At 47.0% G+C, this 23,591-nt stretch overlaps 1 protein-coding gene across 1 annotated transcript in view; it reads right to left on the reverse strand.

Annotated features, from left to right (window-relative positions):
- ptprbl (protein tyrosine phosphatase receptor type B, like) overlaps positions 1-23,591 on the reverse strand; it is a 68,531-nt gene that overhangs the window by 26,347 nt on the left and 18,593 nt on the right. Inside the window, exons 3-6 of the mRNA XM_079603993.1 lie at positions 22,027-23,507; positions 18,553-18,820; positions 8,668-8,934; positions 7,319-7,579 (exon numbers count right to left, since the gene is read on the reverse strand). Coding sequence (XP_079460119.1) covers positions 7,319-7,579; positions 8,668-8,934; positions 18,553-18,820; positions 22,027-23,507 — 2,277 coding nt within the window. The remainder of the gene's footprint in view (positions 1-7,318; positions 7,580-8,667; positions 8,935-18,552; positions 18,821-22,026; positions 23,508-23,591) is intronic.

A 23,591-nucleotide genomic window follows, 5' to 3' on the forward strand; every position in this document is an offset into this window, starting at 1 on the left:
CATTGTCAGCAGGTGTCTCCTCTGCATCATCAGCAGGTGTCTCCTCTGCATCATCAGCAGGTGTCTCCTCTGCATCATCAGCAGGTGTCTCCTCTGCATTGTCAGCAGGTGTCTCCTCTGCATCATCAGCAGGTGTCTCCTCTGCATTGTCAGCAGGTGTCTCCTCTGCATCATCAGCAGGTGTCTCCTCTGCATTGTCAGCAGGTGTCTCCTCTGCATCATCAGCAGGTGTCTCCTCTGCATCATCAGCAGGTGTCTCCTCTGCATCATCAGCAGGTGTCTCCTCTGCATTGTCAGCAGGTGTCTCCTCTGCATTGTCAGCAGGTGTCTCCTCTGCATCATCAGCAGGTGTCTCCTCTGCATTGTCAGCAGGTGTCTCCTCTGCATCATCAGCAGGTGTCTCCTCTGCATTGTCAGCAGGTGTCTCCTCTGCATTGTCAGCAGGTGTCTCCTCTGCATCATCAGCAGGTGTCTCCTCTGCATCATCAGCAGGTGTCTCCTCTGCATCATCAGCAGGTGTCTCCTCTGCATCATCAGCAGGTGTCTCCTCTGCATTGTCAGCAGGTGTCTCCTCTGCATTGTCAGCAGGTGTCTCCTCTGCATTGTCAGCAGGTGTCTCCTCTGCATTGTCAGCAGGTGTCTCCTCTGCATTGTCAGCAGGTGTCTCCTCTGCATCATCAGCAGGTGTCTCCTCTGCATTGTCAGCAGGTGTCTCCTCTGCATCATCAGCAGGTGTCTCCTCTGCATCATCAGCAGGTGTCTCCTCTGCATCATCAGCAGGTGTCTCCTCTGCATCATCAGCAGGTGTCTCCTCTGCATTGTCAGCAGGTGTCTCCTCTGCATCATCAGCAGGTGTCTCCTCTGCATCATCAGCAGGTGTCTCCTCTGCATTGTCAGCAGGTGTCTCCTCTGCATCATCAGCAGGTGTCTCCTCTGCATTGTCAGCAGGTGTCTCCTCTGCATCATCAGCAGGTGTCTCCTCTGCATTGTCAGCAGGTGTCTCCTCTGCATTGTCAGCAGGTGTCTCCTCTGCATCATCAGCAGGTGTCTCCTCTGCATCATCAGCAGGTGTCTCCTCTGCATTGTCAGCAGGTGTCTCCTCTGCATTGTCAGCAGGTGTCTCCTCTGCATCATCAGCAGGTGTCTCCTCTGCATCATCAGCAGGTGTCTCCTCTGCATCATCAGCAGGTGTCTCCTCTGCATTGTCAGCAGGTGTCTCCTCTGCATCATCAGCAGGTGTCTCCTCTGCATCATCAGCAGGTGTCTCCTCTGCATCATCAGCAGGTGTCTCCTCTGCATTGTCAGCAGGTGTCTCCTCTGCATTGTCAGCAGGTGTCTCCTCTGCATCATCAGCAGGTGTCTCCTCTGCATTGTCAGCAGGTGTCTCCTCTGCATCATCAGCAGGTGTCTCCTCTGCATTGTCAGCAGGTGTCTCCTCTGCATCATCAGCAGGTGTCTCCTCTGCATCATCAGCAGGTGTCTCCTCTGCATCATCAGCAGGTGTCTCCTCTGCATCATCAGCAGGTGTCTCCTCTGCATCATCAGCAGGTGTCTCCTCTGCATCATCAGCAGGTGTCTCCTCTGCATTGTCAGCAGGTGTCTCCTCTGCATTGTCAGCAGGTGTCTCCTCTGCATCATCAGCAGGTGTCTCCTCTGCATTGTCAGCAGGTGTCTCCTCTGCATCATCAGCAGGTGTCTCCTCTGCATCATCAGCAGGTGTCTCCTCTGCATTGTCAGCAGGTGTCTCCTCTGCATCATCAGCAGGTGTCTCCTCTGCATCATCAGCAGGTGTCTCCTCTGCATCATCAGCAGGTGTCTCCTCTGCATCATCAGCAGGTGTCTCCTCTGCATCATCAGCAGGTGTCTCCTCTGCATCATCAGCAGGTGTCTCCTCTGCATCATCAGCAGGTGTCTCCTCTGCATCATCAGCAGGTGTCTCCTCTGCATCATCAGCAGGTGTCTCCTCTGCATTGTCAGCAGGTGTCTCCTCTGCATTGTCAGCAGGTGTCTCCTCTGCATTGTCAGCAGGTGTCTCCTCTGCATTGTCAGCAGGTGTCTCCTCTGCATCATCAGCAGGTGTCTCCTCTGCATTGTCAGCAGGTGTCTCCTCTGCATCATCAGCAGGTGTCTCCTCTGCATTGTCAGCAGGTGTCTCCTCTGCATCATCAGCAGGTGTCTCCTCTGCATTGTCAGCAGGTGTCTCCTCTGCATTGTCAGCAGGTGTCTCCTCTGCATCATCAGCAGGTGTCTCCTCTGCATCATCAGCAGGTGTCTCCTCTGCATCATCAGCAGGTGTCTCCTCTGCATTGTCAGCAGGTGTCTCCTCTGCATCATCAGCAGGTGTCTCCTCTGCATTGTCAGCAGGTGTCTCCTCTGCATCATCAGCAGGTGTCTCCTCTGCATCATCAGCAGGTGTCTCCTCTGCATCATCAGCAGGTGTCTCCTCTGCATTGTCAGCAGGTGTCTCCTCTGCATCATCAGCAGGTGTCTCCTCTGCATCATCAGCAGGTGTCTCCTCTGCATCATCAGCAGGTGTCTCCTCTGCATTGTCAGCAGGTGTCTCCTCTGCATCATCAGCAGGTGTCTCCTCTGCATCATCAGCAGGTGTCTCCTCTGCATCATCAGCAGGTGTCTCCTCTGCATTGTCAGCAGGTGTCTCCTCTGCATTGTCAGCAGGTGTCTCCTCTGCATCATCAGCAGGTGTCTCCTCTGCATCATCAGCAGGTGTCTCCTCTGCATCATCAGCAGGTGTCTCCTCTGCATCATCAGCAGGTGTCTCCTCTGCATCATCAGCAGGTGTCTCCTCTGCATCATCAGCAGGTGTCTCCTCTGCATTGTCAGCAGGTGTCTCCTCTGCATCATCAGCAGGTGTCTCCTCTGCATCATCAGCAGGTGTCTCCTCTGCATCATCAGCAGGTGTCTCCTCTGCATCATCAGCAGGTGTCTCCTCTGCATCATCAGCAGGTGTCTCCTCTGCATCATCAGCAGGTGTCTCCTCTGCATCATCAGCAGGTGTCTCCTCTGCATCATCAGCAGGTGTCTCCTCTGCATCATCAGCAGGTGTCTCCTCTGCATCATCAGCAGGTGTCTCCTCTGCATCGTCAGCAGGTGTCTCCTCTGCATCGTCAGCAGGTGTCTCCTCTGCATCATCAGCAGGTGTCTCCTCTGCATTGTCAGCAGGTGTCTCCTCTGCATCATCAGCAGGTGTCTCCTCTGCATCATCAGCAGGTGTCTCCTCTGCATCATCAGCAGGTGTCTCCTCTGCATCATCAGCAGGTGTCTCCTCTGCATCATCAGCAGGTGTCTCCTCTGCATCATCAGCAGGTGTCTCCTCTGCATCGTCGGCAGGTGTCTCCTCTGCATCATCAGCAGGTGTCTCCTCTGCATTGTCAGCAGGTGTCTCCGGTTCACTAGCGTTTCGCCCCTTAACCTGTACGCTTCACCTGAGAGCATTTAGCCTTTGCCTGCAGAGGGGTTCCAACTGTGGGCTCTCTTCAGCCACAACCATCTTGAGCTAGTCTCGGCTAATCTCCCTGGTGGCTTTCTTCAGATGTTTTGGATCCAGACCAACCTTCTGTAGGAAATAGAGCAAAGAAGTTGCAGGGAAACCACGACAGCCGACTGCGATGGGAAACATGGTTACGTGCCATCCTTTGGAAAGAGCCTCATCGATCAAGTCCTGGTACTTAGCCTTCTTGATTTGATGAGAGATAGCTAGCCTGTCCTCCCATGGCACTATAAGTTCAGCTACTAAGATGGTCTTGATGCTCCTGGAAATCAGGACCAGATCCAGACAGAGTGAGGTCACTGCGATGTCTTGTGGGAAGACAAGCCTACTTCCCAGGTCCACTTGCATCTCCCAGTCAAAAGCACGCTGGAAAATGGATGGCGGGTCTTGGCAGTTGCCTTTACCATGGGAGTATCATGTCTTTGATTATGGTTTGGGCCAAAAGGGAGGGGACTGGGCTTGTGGGAGAATTGTTAGTGTGTGTGTGTGTGTGTGTGTGTGTGTGTGTGTGTGTGTGTGTGTGTGTGTGTGTGTGTGTGTGTGTGTATGAATATCCATGTATCTAAATGTTTGTTACAGTCTTGTGTTGTATTAACTTTAATGATGATTTCTATTATGATGTTGGTTTCTTTGTATTGTAAGGACCCCCTCGAAAATGAGATGGTTCATCTCAAGGGGTTATCCATAAATAAATTACAAATTACAAATTACACACACTTCATCAGTGAACACACACACACAAACACACACTTCATCAGTGAACACACACACACAAACACACACTTCATCAGTGAACACACACACACTTCATCAGTGAACACACACACTTCATCAGTGAACACACACACACTTCATCAGTGAACACACACACTTCATCAGTGAACACACACACACTTCATCAGTGAACACACACACACAAACACACACTTCAACAGTGAACACACTCACACACACTTCATCACTGAACACACACATCACACTTCATCAGTGAACACACACATCACACACTTCATCACTGAACGAACACACACACACACACTTCATCAATGAACACAGATCAAACTGGACTAGGGGTGCATTGGTTCAAATAGCTCACGGTTCAGTGTGTATAACGGTTTTAGATTCACGGTTCGGTATGGTACGGTTCAGTTCGGTACGGTTCGGTTTGGTACGGTATGGTTAGGTACGGTTCAGTTCGGTACGGTATGGTTAGGTACGGTTCAGTTAGGTACGGTTCAGTTCGGTACGGTTGGGTACGGTACGGTACAGTTAGGTACGGTTCAGTTAGGTACGGTTCAGTTCGGTACGGTTGGGTACGGTACGGTACAGTTAGGTACGGTTCAGTTCGGTACGGTCCGGTACGGTACGGTACAGTTAGGTATGGTTCGGTTCAGTTCGGTACGGTTCGGTTTGGTACGGTATGGTTAGGTACAGTTCAGTTCGGTACGGTTCGGTACGGTATGGTACGGTACGGTACAGTTAGGTACGGTTCAGTTCAGTTCGGTACGGTCCGGTACGGTTCAGTTTGGTATGGTTTGGTACGGTTCAGTTAAGTTCGGTACGGTACGGTTCAGTTCAGTTCGGTACGGTTCAGTTAAGTTCGGTACGGTACGGTTCAGTTCAGTTCGGTACGGTTTGGTTAGGTACGGTTAAGTTTGGTACGGTTCGGTACGGTTCAGTTTGGTACGGTTCGGTACGGTACAGTTAGGTACGGTTCAGTTAGGTACGGTTCAGTTCGGTACGGTTGGGTACGGTACGGTACAGTTAGGTACGGTTCAGTTCGGTACGGTCCGGTACGGTACGGTACAGTTAGGTATGGTTCGGTTCAGTTCGGTACGGTTCGGTTTGGTACGGTATGGTTAGGTACAGTTCAGTTCGGTACGGTTCGGTAAGGTACGGTACGGTACGGTACAGTTAGGTACGATTCAGTTCAGTTCGGTACGGTCCGGTACGGTTCAGTTTGGTATGGTTTGGTACGGTTCAGTTAAGTTCGGTACGGTACGGTTCAGTTCAGTTCGGTACGGTTCAGTTAAGTTCGGTACGGTACGGTTCAGTTCAGTTCGGTACGGTTTGGTTAGGTACGGTTAAGTTTGGTACGGTTCGGTACGGTTCAGTTTGGTACGGTTCGGTACGGTACGGTTCAGTTCGGTACGGTTAGGTACGGTTCGGTACGGTTCAGTTCGGTACGGTTCAGTTCGTTACGGTACAGTACGGTTCGGTATGGTTCAGTTTGGTACGGTTCGGTACGGTTCAGTTTAGTACAGTACGGTTCAGTTCGGTACGGTTCAGTTTAGTACAGTACGGTTCAGTTTAGTACAGTACGGTTCAGTATGGTTCAGTACGGTACGGTTCAGTACGGTACGGTTCGGTACGGTACGGTTCAGTTTAGTACAGTACGGTACAGTACGGTACGGTTCGGTACGGTTCAGTTTAGTACAGTACGGTTCAGTACGGTACGGTTCGGTACGGGAAAATAGTGTGTTCAGGGAAAATAGGACTACTGTCAAATAAAAAAAAAGAAAATAAGAACAAATAATCTAATAATAATACAGGCAACAGCACAAATAAATACAATAGAACAAAAATACTAATAAAATAAACAGTGTTTTTTATAGGTTTTCAGGTAGGTGTAATATTAGTTTTCAGGTACATAAATTGAATAAAGTAATCAAATGTAAAAAAAACATTGCATATTTGACTGTATAAATTAAAGATTGTTACTTATTTAAGTTACAAAAGCTATTCAGTCCAGAGCTGTGAGTGACTTTCATGAGTTGTTGTTTGATTATTAGAGACAGCAGGAATATTAGATGTCACTCAATGCACGGATCCATTACACTGATGCTGTCACACATGTCTTTCTCGTCCGCATGATTAGCTTAAGGCGTAGCGACTGTGTCCGCTCGGGCATGTTGACAAGTTTTGTGTGAATTTGTCCATTAAAGCGCAAGATTTAAAAGAGAACACACACACACCCACCCACACACACACACACACAAATCTTCTCACAGCGCGCGTGAGTTCTCTTTCACATCTTGCTCTTGAATGTTTAAAGTCTGCGTGAACCGGAAGTTGCAAACGACTTTTCTCCAGTGTTGTGACGCATTTCCGAGTGAAAGGGAATATTGAGCAGAGGTCTTTACTTCAGCGCTCCTCCTCTCCGTCTCTCGCCCATAGCAGAGTAACGGGTTGAGGGAGTGGTTAAGCATTTAACCAACCCAATCCGTCAAGCCTACGTCATCAGAAAAAGACTCATTCCAGACCCGGAAGTAACTTTTCAGACTTTGATTAAAGATAACTTCGGCAAACTATTTTTTTCCGTGTATTAACTTGCACGGATTAATTTTTCACCACAAGACTAGTAATATCCGCTAACAAAGTAAATAGGGTCAATTTTGATTTCATGCCGACTTTAAATTGGCAAAGCTTGCATGAGTTTAGTTAAACACAGATAGAAGCGTGTGCAGGTCTCGCCTATGAACGCCTGGGTGAGGACGGCGGGAATGACTGCTCATGTTCGAGCAAACAAGGAAGTTTACAAGGAATAACTGTTTTGTTCACGTTTTCTTGATTATCGCTGTTGTAATGTATTATTGGGGAGCCAGCAAGTGGATCCATACATTAGCGGAACTAATATTAAATATTAGCGGTCTGTTTTACGCGTTGTTATTTTCAACAAACCAGATCATAGATGCGTCATCAGATTTGAGATCAACGGTGCGAGTGCGTGCCGAACGGTGCGGTTGGATAATTCACCGAGAACCGCTGCACCCTAAAGCGAACCCTGATGAAAGCGTCAGAGTGACTCACTGGTCGTTCCTGTGACGTGGGCGGAGCTACTCAGAGCTCCACTATTGGTGGTCACGGTGACGGTGTAGGCGTGTCCAGGCGTCAGGCTGGTGAAGATGCACTGCTGCACGTCTCGATCTAATGTCCTCCGGTCCACAGTCGAGTCCCCGTCGCTCAGCAGGACGGTGTAGTCGTCCCACTCGCCCACAGGACGGTTCCACACCGCGCTCAGAGACGTCTCGCTGCTGTGGCGGAGACTCAGCGGCTGAACGGGCCGGGGAGCTCAACAGAGAGAACACAGAGATACTTCACATCGACCCTGCATGCGCTCACTATTCTGGGCTGCGTTTCCAAAAGCATCGTTAGCCAACAACGGTCCCATCAATGCAATTTCCGTCGTTATCAGGATAGTTCAACGAGTCGAGTTTCCCGAAACCATCGTTCTAACGAACGTTCGCAAACAGCATCGCAGAGATGTGTGTGTGCGCGACAGACTCAATATATCCTGATCTTGAGCAGAATAAGCAAGCTGACATTCAGTGCAATCTGTGTCTTTTATTTAGAATATATACAAATGTCATTTACGTCTTTTAGTTTGCCGAGAGATTTAAAGCGTCACTTTTGAAGAGTGCGCATGTGTGAACGTGTTCTAGAGCGTAAGAACGAGCCTATGATTGAATCTGGAAATAAAGTGAGAAATAGTGAAAAATGAGAAATAGTCCTCAATGCCATGTCTGTAATTCACAGCAAAACATCTAGCGATAATTCGATCTCACACATATTCATTAAAAGTTATTACTCCACCGGCCGGTGTGATGTCATTAACCAACGTGGTTGAACGACCAATTTGTGACAGTATGGTTTCGGGAAACAGTCGTGACTCGCTAGTTGGTTTCTTCAACGACACGCCGTGCTATGATAGTGAAGCAGTGAGTTACCTCGTCGCACTGGAAACACAGCCCTGGTCTCTAGATGTGGGCACAGATCATTGTGGTACAGTTATATTTACGTGAATCTGTTCAGCATGTTCAGTAAGGCTGGGATTCAATTACAAAACTAATCTATTCTTCAGTTCTGAAGCATTGTGTGTTCATAGACCAGTCCAAACCTTGGGGTTGAATCCACTCCTCGAAAGAGCCGTATTCAGTTTACTTTTTAGAAGTGTGTTAAGAAACAGCTACGAAAGTGTGCTCTTTAAGTTCACTTAAATGGCCTTTTATTTCAATTATATTATATTACCTGCAAGTACAGTTATAAATAAATATACTGTTAATATGTGAAGTACACTACAAGAGCACATTCTACAGAACTAAGCACACTTCTCTGTCGGCTAGTGTAGTTTCAGTGCAGTGGTTGAATCGGTCACACACCTAGTCTCCCGTGGCAGTCTGCGGTCGAGCTCAGACCTCCGCTCTCCACGCTGACGGACGCCCGGTACAGCCGGCCGGGAACCAGAGTCCAGTTAGTGAAGCTGAGCTCCAGCACACTCCTGTCAGCGGTGCGGTTCGCCAGCACCGACGAGCCGTTGAACAGCAGGATCCGGTAGACATCCCTGCTGCCGTCAGGAGGAGACCAGGACAAGCGCAGGACCTTCTCATTCAGGGCCTCCAGCTTCAGATGAGCCACCCGCCCTGGAGCTGATGAGCAACACACACACGGGCACCCACACAAACATACACACACACACACGCGCGCACACAAACACGCGCACACACACAACGTTTCCTGTTAGTTGACAAGGCAATTAATCATTTGTTATTCATACATGCATATGTCATACAGTATCTATAGTGTGATGCACAGCTCATGCTCTTGTTTCTTGCCTGTTCTTCCAGTCGCCCTGCTCTCAGCTGTTAGTTCTCCACTCTTCGTCTTCACCGACACCTGATAAACGTGTCCGGGTGTCAGGCCGCTGAAGAGCCAGTGAGAAGCGTTTGGAGGAAGGCTGAGGGCCGGTTCAGAGGAGCCGGAGCGAGACAGGGACAGCTGGTAGGACTCCATGTGTCCGACTGCAGGAGTCCAGACGGCTTTGAGGGAGTACTGACTGCCGTTGCTCTGCAGAGTCAATGATGTGACGGGAGCAGGATCTACAGGAACGACAAGAGAGTCAATAAGGAGACGGGAGCAGGATCTACAGGAACGACAAGAGAGTCAATGATGTGACGGGAGCAGGATCTACAGGAACGACAAGAGAGTCAATGATGTGACGGGAGCAGGATCTACAGGAACGACAAGAGAGTCAATGATGTGACGGGAGCAGGATCTACAGGAACGATAAGAGAGTCAATGATGAGACGGGAGCAGGATCTACAGGAACGACAAGAGAGTCAATAATGAGACGGGAGCAGGATCTACAGGAACGACAAGAGAGTCAATGATGTGACGGGAGCAGGATCTACAGGAACGACAAAAGAGTCAATGATGTGACGGGAGCAGGATATACAGGAACGACAAGAGAGTCAATGATGAGACGGGAGCAGGATCTACAGGAACAACAAGAGAGTCAATGATGAGACGGGAGCAGGATCTACAGGAACAACAAGAGAGTCAATGATGTGACGGGAGCAGGATCTACAGGAACAACAAGAGAGTCAATTATGAGACGGGAGCAGGATCTACAGGAACGACAAGAGAGTCAATGATGAGACGGGAGCAGGATCTACAGGAACGACAAGAGAGTCAATGATGTGACGGGAGCAGGATCTACAGGAACGACAAGAGAGTCAATGATGAGACGGGAGCAGGATCTACAGGAACGACAAGAGAGTCAATGATGTGACGGGAGCAGGATCTACAGGAACGACAAGAGAGTCAATGATGTGACGGGAGCAGGATCTACAGGAACGACAAAAGAGTCAATGATGAGACGGGAGCAGGATCTACAGGAACGACAAGAGAGTCAATGATGAGACGGGAGCAGGATCTACAGGAACGACAAGAGAGTCAATGATGTGACGGGAGCAGGATCTACAGGAACGACAAAAGAGTCAATGATGAGACGGGAGCAGGATCTACAGGAACGACAAGAGAGTCAATGATGAGACGGGAGCAGGATCTACAGGAACGACAAAAGAGTCAATGATGTGACGGGAGCAGGATCTACAGGAACGACAAGAGAGTCAATGATGAGACGGGAGCAGGATCTACAGGAACGACAAGAGAGTCAATGATGAGATGGGAGCAGGATCTACAGGAACGACAAGAGAGTCAATGATGTGACGGGAGCAGGATCTACAGGAACGACAAAAGAGTCAATGATGTGACGGGAGCAAGATCTACAGGAACGACAAGAGAGTCAATGATGTGACGGGAGCAGGATCTACAGGAACGACAAGAGAGTCAATGATGTGACGGGAGCAGGATCTACAGGAACGACAAGAGAGTCAATGATGAGACGGGAGCAGGATCTACAGGAACGACAAGAGAGTCAATGATGTGACGGGAGCAGGATCTACAGGAACGACAAAAGAGTCAATGATGTGACGGGAGCAGGATCTAGAGGAACGACAAGAGAGTCAATGATGAGACGGGAGCAGGATCTACAGGAACAACAAGAGAGTCAATGATGTGACGGGAGCAGGATCTACAGGAACGACAAGAGAGTCAATGATGAGACGGGAGCAGGATCTACAGGAACGACAAGAGAGTCAATGATGTGACGGGAGCAGGATCTACAGGAACAACAAGAGAGTCAATGATGTGACGGGAGCAGGATCTACAGGAACGACAAGAGAGTCAATGATGAGACGGGAGCAGGATCTACAGGAACAACAAGAGAGTCAATGATGTGACGGGAGCAGGATCTACAGGAACGACAAGAGAGTCAATGATGTGACGGGAGCAGGATCTACAGGAACGACAAGAGAGTCAATGATGAGACGGGAGCAGGATCTACAGGAACGACAAGAGAGTCAATGATGTGACGGGAGCAGGATCTACAGGAACGACAAAAGAGTCAATGATGTGACGGGAGCAGGATCTACAGGAACGACAAGAGAGTCAATGATGAGACGGGAGCAGGATCTACAGGAACAACAAGAGAGTCAATGATGTGACGGGAGCAGGATCTACAGGAACGACAAGAGAGTCAATGATGTGACGGGAGCAGGATCTACAGGAACAACAAGAGAGTCAATGATGTGACGGGAGCAGGATCTACAGGAACAACAAGAGAGTCAATGATGTGACGGGAGCAGGATCTACAGGAACGACAAGAGAGTCAATGATGAGACGGGAGCAGGATCTACAGGAACAACAAGAGAGTCAATGATGTGACGGGAGCAGGATCTACAGGAACAACAAGAGAGTCAATGATGAGACGGGAGCAGGATCTACAGGAACAACAAGAGAGTCAATGATGTGACGGGAGCAGGATCTACAGGAACGACAAGAGAGTCAATGATGTGACGGGAGCAGGATCTACAGGAACGACAAGAGAGTCAATGATGTGACGGGAGCAGGATCTACAGGAACGACAAGAGAGTCAATGATGTGACGGGAGCAGGATCTACAGGAACGACAAGAGAGTCAATGATGTGACGGGAGCAGGATCTACAGGAACAACAAGAGAGTCAATGATGTGACGGGAGCAGGATCTACAGGAACAACAAGAGAGTCAATGATGAGACGGGAGCAGGATCTACAGGAACAACAAGAGAGTCAATGATGTGACGGGAGCAGGATCTACAGGAACGACAAGAGAGTCAATGATGAGACGGGAGCAGGATCTACAGGAACAACAAGAGAGTCAATGATGTGACGGGAGCAGGATCTACAGGAACGACAAGAGAGTCAATGATGTGACGGGAGCAGGATCTACAGGAACGACAAGAGAGTCAATGATGAGACGGGAGCAGGATCTACAGGAACAACAAGAGAGTCAATGATGTGACGGGAGCAGGATCTACAGGAACGACAAGAGAGTCAATGATGTGACGGGAGCAGGATCTACAGGAACAACAAGAGAGTCAATGATGAGACGGGAGCAGGATCTACAGGAACGACAAGAGAGTCAATGATGAGACGGGATCTACAGGAACGACAAGAGAGTCAATGATGAGACGGTAGTCCAACACCTTTTCCCGAACGTACATATTCCACAACGTACACTGTCAGCGATGAACAACGAAACGGTGAAGATGGTGAGGAAATGGTTTTGTCTTAATAGTCGTACAACTCGGGACATTATCTTCCAGCCTCGTAGAGACGGAGGTCTCGGTGCCCCAAACACTGATGGCTCTACACCTCTTCCAGAACGGGACATCTTCTAAACATGCTCAACAATGACGACACAACTGTTAGAGAACTATCACGCGAATCACTGTTTTTACATCTACAGCGTCGCAAAATACCTGCGGCTTCTACAAACGAGTCCCAGTTTCTTGGTTTTAAACTAAAGCAGAACGGGAAGTTGGACATGCCGTACAGGAACACAGCTGTCCTGGCTGGGACCCGCCGGAGAAGTAGTTGCTCTCAACGACAACATCATCCCCGATCCGCTGGTCTCCACCCTGGCGATCCTTAATAAAGACAGTACACCTCACCAGCTGTGTGTGTGTGTGTAGTGTTCAGTACACCTCACCAGCTACAGAATACACACGTAAGAGCTTCGATTCTTCATCTCAGACAGACTCAAAACGGACAGCACTGGACGGGTCTCAGATTACAAGGAAAACTAGCATTACTTCAGTTTGCCGACCATTCAGTGTCTCACTCTCTCCTGACAAACCTTTCAATCTCAGACGATATCCTAATATTCATGATTAAAGCAAGATTACAGTGTCTTCCAACGAAGTACAATTTGGCAACATGGTCTCCATCAAAGCATGAACCCTACTGTATACTACACCCATCAGCAGAACATGAAGCGGTCGCTCACACACTAAACAGATGCTACAGTTATAAAGGACTGTATGTGGCCAGACATGAGCGTTTGGTTGACCTGGCTGCAAAGGACTTGCTCAAGCTAATCTGTGGACATGATAGTAAGATTTACAAGCATAGCACTGTACAATGTAACTGGTTTCATCGTAACGCATCTGACAGTGATTACTTTAAAAACATCCCAAATACCCCTGACATTGTATTTGTAAATGAGGTTATGAGATCTGTGTGTGTGTGTGTGTGTGTGTTTGAGGTGGGCTGCAGTTTTGACCTGTATATGGATACTTGCTACTATTCCAAACTATTTAAATATCAACCACTGGTAGATCGCATTCACCAACTTGGATATAATTGTAAATGACTCATTCTGGTGTGTGGAAGTGTAGGCCATGTCCATAAGAGTGTGATCGGGGGGCTGCAAAAAAAGGAGGCAAAAAGGCTCAAAATTCTGCTCTGTGTCAGCCACCATCGGGAGCTGCAGATATGGAGACGGAGATGTTCTGTTTGTCCTTAATGTGTGGAGTAGTGTTATAAAGGCTCCTGTACAAGTGTGTGAGCCGTGAACTGTAGATCTGTCACCTTGTCAAAGAGCCTTCCCAGAGTATGTGGATCTTGTTTTCTTTTGTAATGTCTTTCAGATCCAAATAAAAGCATTCAAGTGTGTGTGTGTGTGTGTGTGAGAGAGAGAGAGAGAGAGAGAGAGTGTGTGAGTGTGAGTGTGTGTGTGTGTGTGTGTGTGTGTGAGAGAGTGTGTGAGTGTGTGTGTGTGTGTGTGTGTGTGTGAGAGAGAGAGTGTGTGTGAGTGTGTGTGTGTGTGTGTGTGTGTGAGAGAGAGAGTGTGTGTGAGTGTGTGTGTGTGTGTGTGTGTGTGTGTGTGTGTGTGTGTGTGTGAGAGAGAGAGAGTGTGTGTGAGTGTGTGTGTGTGTGTGTGTGTGTGTGTGTGTGTGTGTGTGTGTGTGTGTGTGCGTGTGTGTGTGTGTGTGTGATAATGGGCAGTAAACGGCAGGATATGCAGGCGGGTCGTCTGGTAAAGCAGGAAGGGAGGAGGCGAGCTGAAAATATCCAGGAAAAAGCGATAAAAGAGCTGATGGCCTTTAGGAGTAAAAGTGTGTGTTCTGCGTCCTGTGGAACATGTCGACTGCACCGGTGTAAACTGAGAGCACATAAATCACGGCAGGAATTATAGAACTGTTTGGTGTAAGAACATTAATAAAGTGCATTGTTGTTTAGTTTGTTCATTTAGAAAGTGAATCTGAATCTGAGATGTTAAGTTAGTCTATCCAGTTCCACCATCAGTTTGACCATTTGACCCTTCGCAGGGAGTTTGATTGACAGGTGAGCTGACCAATCATATTCCGCCATCCGCCATTTTCGGACACAGCAGTCAGGAGAGTTAGTAGAGTAACGCTGGAGGATTTGAGTTTGAGAAGCGGAGTGTACTGACGTCTCTCCGCGGTTAAAACAACATTCCTTCTGATGTTCATTCATGTTTATCTGATGCTATAGATGAACTAGCAGGAAGAGATGATCGTTCACGAGCGGCTTTAACTGAGCAATCTGACACACATTAGCTTACATTTCTTTAAGAAATGACAAAAGTTGAGACTTTTTCATATCAAAGTAAGCTGATCTGTGTCTGTCAGTGTGCTCTCTGCTCCGCGATGTGTGTTTCCCGGCATGAGAACATGGTGTGTATGTGTGTGTGTGTGTGTGTGTGTGTGTGTGTGTGTGTGTGTGTGTGTGTGTGTGTGTGTGTGTGTGGCTTGTCGGACATAGCAACAGAAACTAAAGGGGCGGGTCTTTGCGAACGGTCAATTCAAGGCTGTTTGTGAACTGATATGTGCCGTTCTCAGACCGCAAGGACACTCAACAGACAGTGAACAGCCACAACTGGCTTGTTTATTCATGCTGCAGTGCATGCTGGGAACTGCTGTCAGCGATACGTTACAGTGTGCTACGTGAGCAAACGCTGTCTCGTCGTACCGGCTAAGGACAAGGACACACAGCTCTATAAGCCTTGGCCTCTGTCTGAAAAAGCTACAGTAACTCAGCATGTGTAAAATATACAGAACAGTCACAGATTTGAAAAAGCTAAGCTCATTTGTAGTCAAATTTGACTCATATTTCATAGAGCAGTAACACTGCACAACCCAGACACACCAACCTCGGATGATTTTAATACAACAGACACACGGACGTTGTTGCATGGCTTCAAATGACTAAGAATATCTGAATGACAGCCTCAGTTCTTCACTGTATGAAGAGGAGCCCAAAGCGGGACGAGGACACAAGATTCATTTCCCCCACAGATCTTCTTCATATCGCTGTGTAAATGAGTTCACTCGAATCATGAGTTTGCTCAGTTTACAGTCATCAGGTCAGAGGTCAGAGGTCAGAGGTCAGGCTTGACTGGAACGCGATCAGGTGTCAGTTAGCTTTGAAAGCATGTTGGTTGACTGATGAATTGGTTCATGAGTGTAATAGGAGTAAAACATTTCACACAAACTCACATCTTACGGTTTTCCAACTGACAAATTATTACAAGTTTGATGTGAGACCAAAAGGGTAACACTTTATTTTGATAGTCCACTTTAAATTTTCTACTAACTACAAGTAACTTTGCCACTACATGTCAACATATACTTATACTTATACTAACCTAACCCTAACAGTCTAATAATACTCTAACGAGAGTTACTTGACATGTAGTTGCAAAGTTACTTGTAGAAAGTCTAAAGTGGACCATCGACATAAAGTGTAACTAAAAAAACAACTAAACTTTGTACACCCCTTATATAGACTTAAAATGAGGTGCACAAACTAGTAGATGCAAGTGCAATTACGACATTCATAAAGAGAAGTGCCACACATTATATAAACCTCAATAAATCGGTCTAGTTCGTAAGCAATGAAGTTCATAGTACCATCATGCCAAGATCTCAAAGATCTCCAAACATAATCTGAACGTCTCAGGAGGAGCACTAGGTTTTGTTGTTTTTTGTCAATGATTGTTCAGGGAGCTCATCCCAAACCCCCTCCATGCCTTCAGAAGCTCTAGCTCCAGTCAGAATGTGGGACAGGCCGCCAGTAGAAGGAAACTAATGCCGTATACACAGGAGGACAGGAGGAAGAAGAAGGACTTCTGGAACAATGTCAGATCAGGTCACAGGTCGAGTTTAAAGGTCGAGTTTAAAGGTCGAGTTTAAAGGTCGAGTTTAAAGGTCGAGTTGTTCGGCCTCAGTTCCGACATCCACACGTCAAGCAGATCCAGAGAGGAATCAGACGAAAAGACAGAAATGAAGGGTCCTAAATAAAGTCCAGGGGCCGGTTGCAAAAACCGTTAAGACTAGTCTTACAAGTTAGTCAACCATTTTTTTTTTATTGTTCCTAACTTTTTAGTTAAGTCAGTTCCACAAAAACGTAGATTGGCGTAATTTGATACCGAGAAGTAAGATTACACTAACTAACTGCTAGTGCTCATACTACATCAGTGAAGCCAACTAGAAGTCAATGGCTGTTTATGCAACTGGCTCCAGGGCCCGAATTTATCAAGCTTCTCAAAGTGCCATTTTAGTCTTAAGTGCTGAGAATTCATGAAATGTACTGCTACTTTCAAACTTAAGTATAAAAGCAAGTTATCAAATGTCTTAATGCTAAGAATCACTCTTGCTCTGGCAGTTATTTGAGGCTCGAGAGGTCTCTCAGGGTTAGGAGTTGCCAGTAGGGGCTTGTGATGCACTGAGGACACTGAGAGGAAGAATGTTATGAATGTTTGACGATGAGTAAACGGTCAAACGGTATCGTTTCTATATTGTGCAATTTATACGCAGAAATGTAATACGCACTTTATGGCGTGTAATACCCACGTACCCCACACCAATAATCCTACCCAAGGGGTTTACAGTACATATCATATAAATGGAAAAACTCATTTTCACGAGAAAACTGCATTTCATGAGATTGGTTTGGTATATCATAATGTATCTCTTGAAAATTATTTATTGTCAAATGTGTGTAAACTCCTTTTAGGAATTTCACCATACAATGTGAATTTATCTGAGAATATTCTTAAATAAGGAAATAATTCAGTGATTGGTTGTCATCCAAAATCACATTTGCAAAGTGTTGTGAATCATCTCTAAGACTGACACTTAAGATTTAGTCCTACACTTCACTGAAATTACGACTGAGATGTTTGATAACTTACTTTAAAGCTTACTTTTACTCTTTTCAATTCTTAGCAGTGTTCTTGTGAGTAATTCTCATAGGCTTGGTAAATACGGGCCCTGATCTCCATCTAAGTGGGCCGTATATGAAAGAAACCCCTCCAGTAAACAGTGCACTGTCCCCAGGCCTTCTGAGAACAGATCTGCAGTGAAACGCTAGTAGTTCATGAAGGCTGTGGAACATTTAAGGGTACACCGGTTATAGACGTCTAGGTTCACTGTTAAGCAAATGTGCTGAACTTTTTATTTTATACAAAATTTATATTTTACAAAATTATTTGAACTAAAGTTGCTAGAAAATCTAAGTCATATAGATAAAGGTGAAAGCTGCTAAAATGTTTTAAAATAGGCTACAATTTCAATTGAATTTTGAGTTTAATCTTTTGAATGATACTAAATTTATGATTTATGATTACTAAAATATGTAAAAGGCAATAAAAAAAAAACGTTAACCGGCTATATAGAGGAATAGACAAAACTATCGTCTACTCAATGTGATACACTGACAGACAATTATAAGAAATGCCCAAATCTGGTTGAAAATCCTGAAAATGTTAATGTACCTGTTATAATTTACTTATACTATAATATTCTACAGTATAATTTATATACTATGAGGACAATTGGATTTCTATTCTTGTTTATAGGATACAATTATTATAAATTGAGAATGAAGAAATGAGGAATGTTGAAACTATCTAGAGGAGTTACAATCTAGAAAACATTAGTAACTAATTACGTTTTGAGCAACTTTTACCCACACCACGCTTCTCTTCTTAATGACCGCTGCTCGTACCGTTAACGGAAAGTTCACGCATAATAATATCTGTTCAGACAAAAACTCACAGGAGAGAAAGCGGTTTCTTTCTGTTATCGTCTTTGCAGCTGAACATTTCTTGAGTGAGGAAACTGGAGTCAGAGAGAGAGAACACACTGTTCTGGGCCAGTGCCAAACACTTACAGACCGCACGTCTACAGACGCTCACACTGTGTGAATGCAGGAGCTTCATCACATCTGTCAGAACAATGTGTTCCAGCAGATCAATGTCAACAAGAAACACAATCACTGAATAGACACTTCCAGACACTTCTGTTCACAGGCACCTTCTGATTCGCTACAGGTCTGAAGGAATGTGAGGCTCTTACCGGTGTGAACTGTGATGTTCAAGCGAGCGCCGTCCGTCTGGGAGATGATCTCAAACACATAGGTCTCACCGGGAGTCAGACCCACTATCCGGCATGTGTAACGGTGGGGTCGCTCCATGTCTTCAGAACAGCTTGTGAAGTGAGAAGCATCCGTCATGATGAAGCTGCAGGATTTTCCAGGTGTTGTGAAATTGATTATACAATAATCCATATGAATACTTGCTGCGGTCACGTTCACCAGACACCTGACGGCCTCCGCCGTTTCAAGCTGCAAACAACAAACATACAGCAGAACGTTAAAATGAAACTGATATTTACTAGTACTTATTTACTAGTACTATGATGATCTTGATAATATTGCTGGAGCTCAAACAGAAGAGTGCTGTGCTAAATGCCATGGGTTCGATTCCCAGGGAGCGCATGAATGGATGAAGTGTAAACCTTGAATGTAATGTAATTGTGTTGATTGATGTGAACGGCAGCACTGATTTTCCTGCAGTTTCGGTTACGTATGTAACCCACGTCCTGAAGGAGGGAACGGAGACGTTACATCGACGTGCCAACGTAATTGGGATCACTTCAGGGAGCCCTATCATCTTCAAGTGTATACAGAACGAGCCAATGAACATTTGCATGCGAGATTTGTCTCTCACTCCCCGCCCCACAGTGCGGGTATAAATACGGAACGGATGCACGCACCTTTGTTTTACACTGAGGACCCGAGGGTGTTCGGCCGAGCAGCGAGGGTAAAGCAATCATGGCGACAGGACGTAACATCTCCGTTCCCTCCTTCAGGGACCGAGGGTTACATACGTAACCGAGACGATCCCTTTCAGTCGGTCACGTTCAACGTTACGTAATTGGGATCCCTATGGAAAACGCCACGGCTGCTGCCACCTCCAGCGAACTACGTAAGTCTCTCAGACCCCCAATTATATGGGGCGGAAGACATACCTAGAGAGAGTTCATACTGCTTTTCCGTATAACCCATACAGTACAACTCTTGGATAACAAGAGGGATAACTTGGATCACTGGGAAAGCGTGCCCTTTCCGGGGGAGAGGAACGCTGCGGAAGCCACCTCCTGCCCGTAGGGAGGTAACATGTGGGAGTTACACACGCCGATCAGGGCAGTACAACATATGGAATGTCACTGGGGTGGCTCCAGCCAGAGTAGGGGGAGACAACACCGGACAGTGACGGCAGAGCGGACTCTGCGAAGGGAAAGACACGGGCTCACTGCAGGGAGCCGTACCGTGGTAGAATACACATATGGGATCGCCGCATGGATCACAACATACGGGACCCTAGAGCGGGTACTGCGGTGTTATTGGCTACTTGAGGCTAGCACACAGGAAGAGACCGGCTCTACACGTAGGCTGTATAATCCAGCGAACGCGTTGGGGGCTGCCCAGCCCGCAGCTCTACAGATGTCTGTCAGCGAGGCGCCGTGTGCCAGCGCCCAGGAAGAGGCAAGAGTGGGCTCTCAACCCGATTGGGTAAGGCACGCCTTGGGTCTGGTACGCAAAGGCGATGGCATCCACTATACAGTGGGCCATCCTCTGCTTAGAGACAGCCTTTCCCTTCTGCTGGTCTCTGTAACAGAGGAAGAGCTGGTCTGAGGTCCTGAAGCTTTGAGTTCTGTCCGCGTATATGCGCAAGGCGCAAATGGGACAGAGAAAAGCAAGGGCTGGGTCTGCCTCCTCCGAAGGCAGCACTCGCAGGTTCACCACCTGGTCCTGGAAGGGAGTGGTAGGAACCTTGGGAACATATCCAGGCCGGGGTCTCAGGATAATGTGAGAGTTGGCCGGGCCGAATTCTAAGCACGATTCGTCGACCGAAAATGCATGCAGGTCCCCTACCCTCTTGATGGAGGCCAATGCAACCAGGAGAACTGTTTGCCAAGACAGAATTTGTAACCCTACTGATTGCAAAAGCTCAAAGGGCGCTCTCTGGAGTGCGGTAAGCACCAGAGACAGGTACCAAGAGGGTATCGAGAGAGGGCGAGGAGGATTCAGTCTCCTCACCCCCCTCAGGTCGTGCTTCCCCAGTGACTTACCCTCAACTGCATCGTGATGTGCGACGATAGCAGCAACGTACACTTTAAGGGTGGAGGGAGACAGCCTTCGCTTCAACGCAGCTTGCAGGAAGGAAAGCACTGCCCTGATCGAGCAAGTTCTAGGGTTCTCCTGGTGGGAAGAACACCACTCAACGAAGAGGGGTGACTTTTGCACCTGACTTTGCACAGTGTCTGTGTGAGAAGGCTCACTGGGGTAAACACATACTTGTGTAGACCCAGGGGCCAGCTGTGTGCTAGTACATCCATGCTGAGGATCCCCTCGGTCAGGGAATAAAACAACTGGTAGTGCGACGTGTCCGCGGCGGCAAACAGATCTATCTGTGCGGTCCCTATCTAAGCGCCTCCACATCACATGGACCACCTGGGGATGACATGTGGTGGCAGTTGTTGAGCTTACACAGCTCGCGGTCACCGCTGATCGTGCCATACACCAACACAGAAGAGAGATCTTCCAATGAAGCTCGACTGAAGTCTAATATAGCACTCTGGAGAGAACAGGAAGCTAGGCTCTGAAGCGAAATATAAAGGTGCGTGCATCCGCTTCCATATTTATACCCACGCTGCGGGGCGGGACACGAGATGCAAATCTTGTACACCAATGTGCATTGGCTCATTCTGTATACACTCGAAAATTATAGGGCTCCCTGAAGTGATCCTAACTACGTCGACACCTCGAAAGGGTTTCTATTGAAGCTACACTGCTGTTCAAAAGTTTGGGATCAGTAAGATTTTTAATGTTTTTTAAATAAGTCTCTTCTGCTCACCAAGGCTGCATTTACTTGATTAAAAATACAAAAAAAAAGTAATATTGTTAAATAGTATGACAATGTAAAACAGCTGTTTTCTATGGAAGCTTGTTTCCGCCACAGAATAAAAAATAAAAAAGGTAATTGGGACTTTTTATCTCACAATTCTGACTTTTTATCTCACAATTCTGACTTTTTATCTCATAATTCTGACTTTTTATCTCAGAATTGCATGATATAAAGTCACAATTGCAAGAAAAAAAGTCAGAATTACAAGTTTATTTCTCGCAATTCTGCTTTTATATCCGCAATTCTGAGATAAAAAGTCGCAATTATCTTTTTAATGTTTTATTCTGTGGCAGAAACAAGCTTCCATAGTTTCCTATGTGAATATATAGTAAAGTGTAATATATTCCTGTGATCAAAGCTGAATTTTCAGCATCATTACTCCAGTCTTCAGTGGCTCAAGATTTGATGCTTAAGATATAACTTTTTTTTATTTTTTTTATTCCGTGGCTTCCACAGACTGCTACTGCAGAACTGTCATTTTCTGCAACTGCAACCAGGTAGGCTCCGCCCACAAAAACGTCATCGCGCTGTTTGCAAACACAAAACAGGACTATAGGAAGATGAGTGAGTCACTGCTCACCGTTGATGTTGAGGCCGCTGTAGGAGTGACTGTAGACGTAGTAGGAGTGACTGTAGATGCAGTAAGAGTGACTGTAGACGTAGTAGGAGTGACTGTAGATGCAGTAAGAGTGACTGTAGATGCAGTAGGAGTGACTGTAGATGCTGGAGGAGTGACTGTAGACGCTGTAGTAGTGACTTTAGACGCTGTAGTAGTGACTGTAGACGCTGTAGGAGTGACTTTAGACGCTGGAGTAGTGACTTTAGACTCTGGAGTAGTGACTTTAGACGCTGTAGTAGTGACTGTAGACGCTGGAGTAGTGACTTTAGACGCTGTAGGAGTGACTGTAGACGCTGGAGTAGTGACTTTAGATGCTGTAGTAGTGACTTTAGACGCTGGAGTAGTGACTTTAGATGCTGTAGTAGTGACTTTAGACGCTGGAGTAGTGACTTTAGATGCTGGAGTAGTGACTTTAGATGCTGTAGGAGTGACTGTTGACGCTGTAGGAGTGACCGTAGCAGTAGGAGTGACTTTAGATGATGTAGGAGTGACTGTAGACGCTGGAGGAGTGACTGTAGACGCTGGAGGAGTGACTGTAGACGCTGGAGGAGTGACTGTAGACGCTGGAGGAGTGACTGTAGACGCTGGAGGAGTGACTGTAGATGCTGGAGGAGGTGATGCTGTGGTGCTGGGAGCAGCTGTGCTGATGATGACCGTGGGAAATGTGCTCATTTCTACAGCCGTAGTAGTAGTTGCAGTCGCTGATGTGAATGTGTCTGTGTCCAAGGCAGGTGTAGATGTGTACGGGGCCGTCTGGGAGGTCATGGCACTCGCTCTAGCTCTAGCAGAACTGGTTGCTGAATTTGGAGCAGATCTAGTATCTGTACTGGTAAGAACTTCAGTAATTGCTCGGGTCGTTCTGGTTTTGAATGGCAACATGGTCTGAATGTCTTTGATGATCTTTGAGCGTCTGGTTGTGACATTTGGCCATGTGCCATCTGTGTTTGACACTGGTAAACAACTGGTTGAGCTCTCAGTCGATGCATGATCTGCTTCATTGCGGATGCTGTTACCGTCCGACGGTCCAGTGTGAGAATCTAGAGCGGTCTGAGCTTCAGTGCTTGCATCGGAGGAAACTGAAGGCTCAGCATCCGTTGTGGAGAGCGTGAACCCTTCCTGAGTAATCGGAGGGTTATGGGTCTGCTCTGATACATCTGAGCTCACATGAAGCCTGTTCTGGGTTATATTCTGAGGTACATGAAGGGTTCTGGTCACCATCAAAGCGGTGGAGGACACATCGGTGCCATCGTAGGGTGATTTTGTCTCCAGCGTTTGAGTGTAGTTCTCCTTAAGATCTGTTTCGGCTGTGAATGCTGTCAGATCAACTAGACCAGTGGTGGCGGTCCGTTTCGTTCTGCTTCTGACGGTGTGCTGGGTCATGAGAGGGACTGTCCGAGTGGTGATTTCCCCTGTGGATGTCACTGTTGAAACTGTGGATGGGCCTGATGGAAAGAGATTGATGTTAGCATTATGCAGCATGTGTTTTAACATAAAACATAATGAAGTTGATGGGCACCAAATGATAA

Source organism: Phoxinus phoxinus (assembly GCF_949152265.1).
Source record: "Phoxinus phoxinus genome assembly, chromosome: 25".
In the NCBI taxonomy this organism is placed as follows: Eukaryota; Metazoa; Chordata; class Actinopteri; order Cypriniformes; family Leuciscidae; genus Phoxinus; species Phoxinus phoxinus.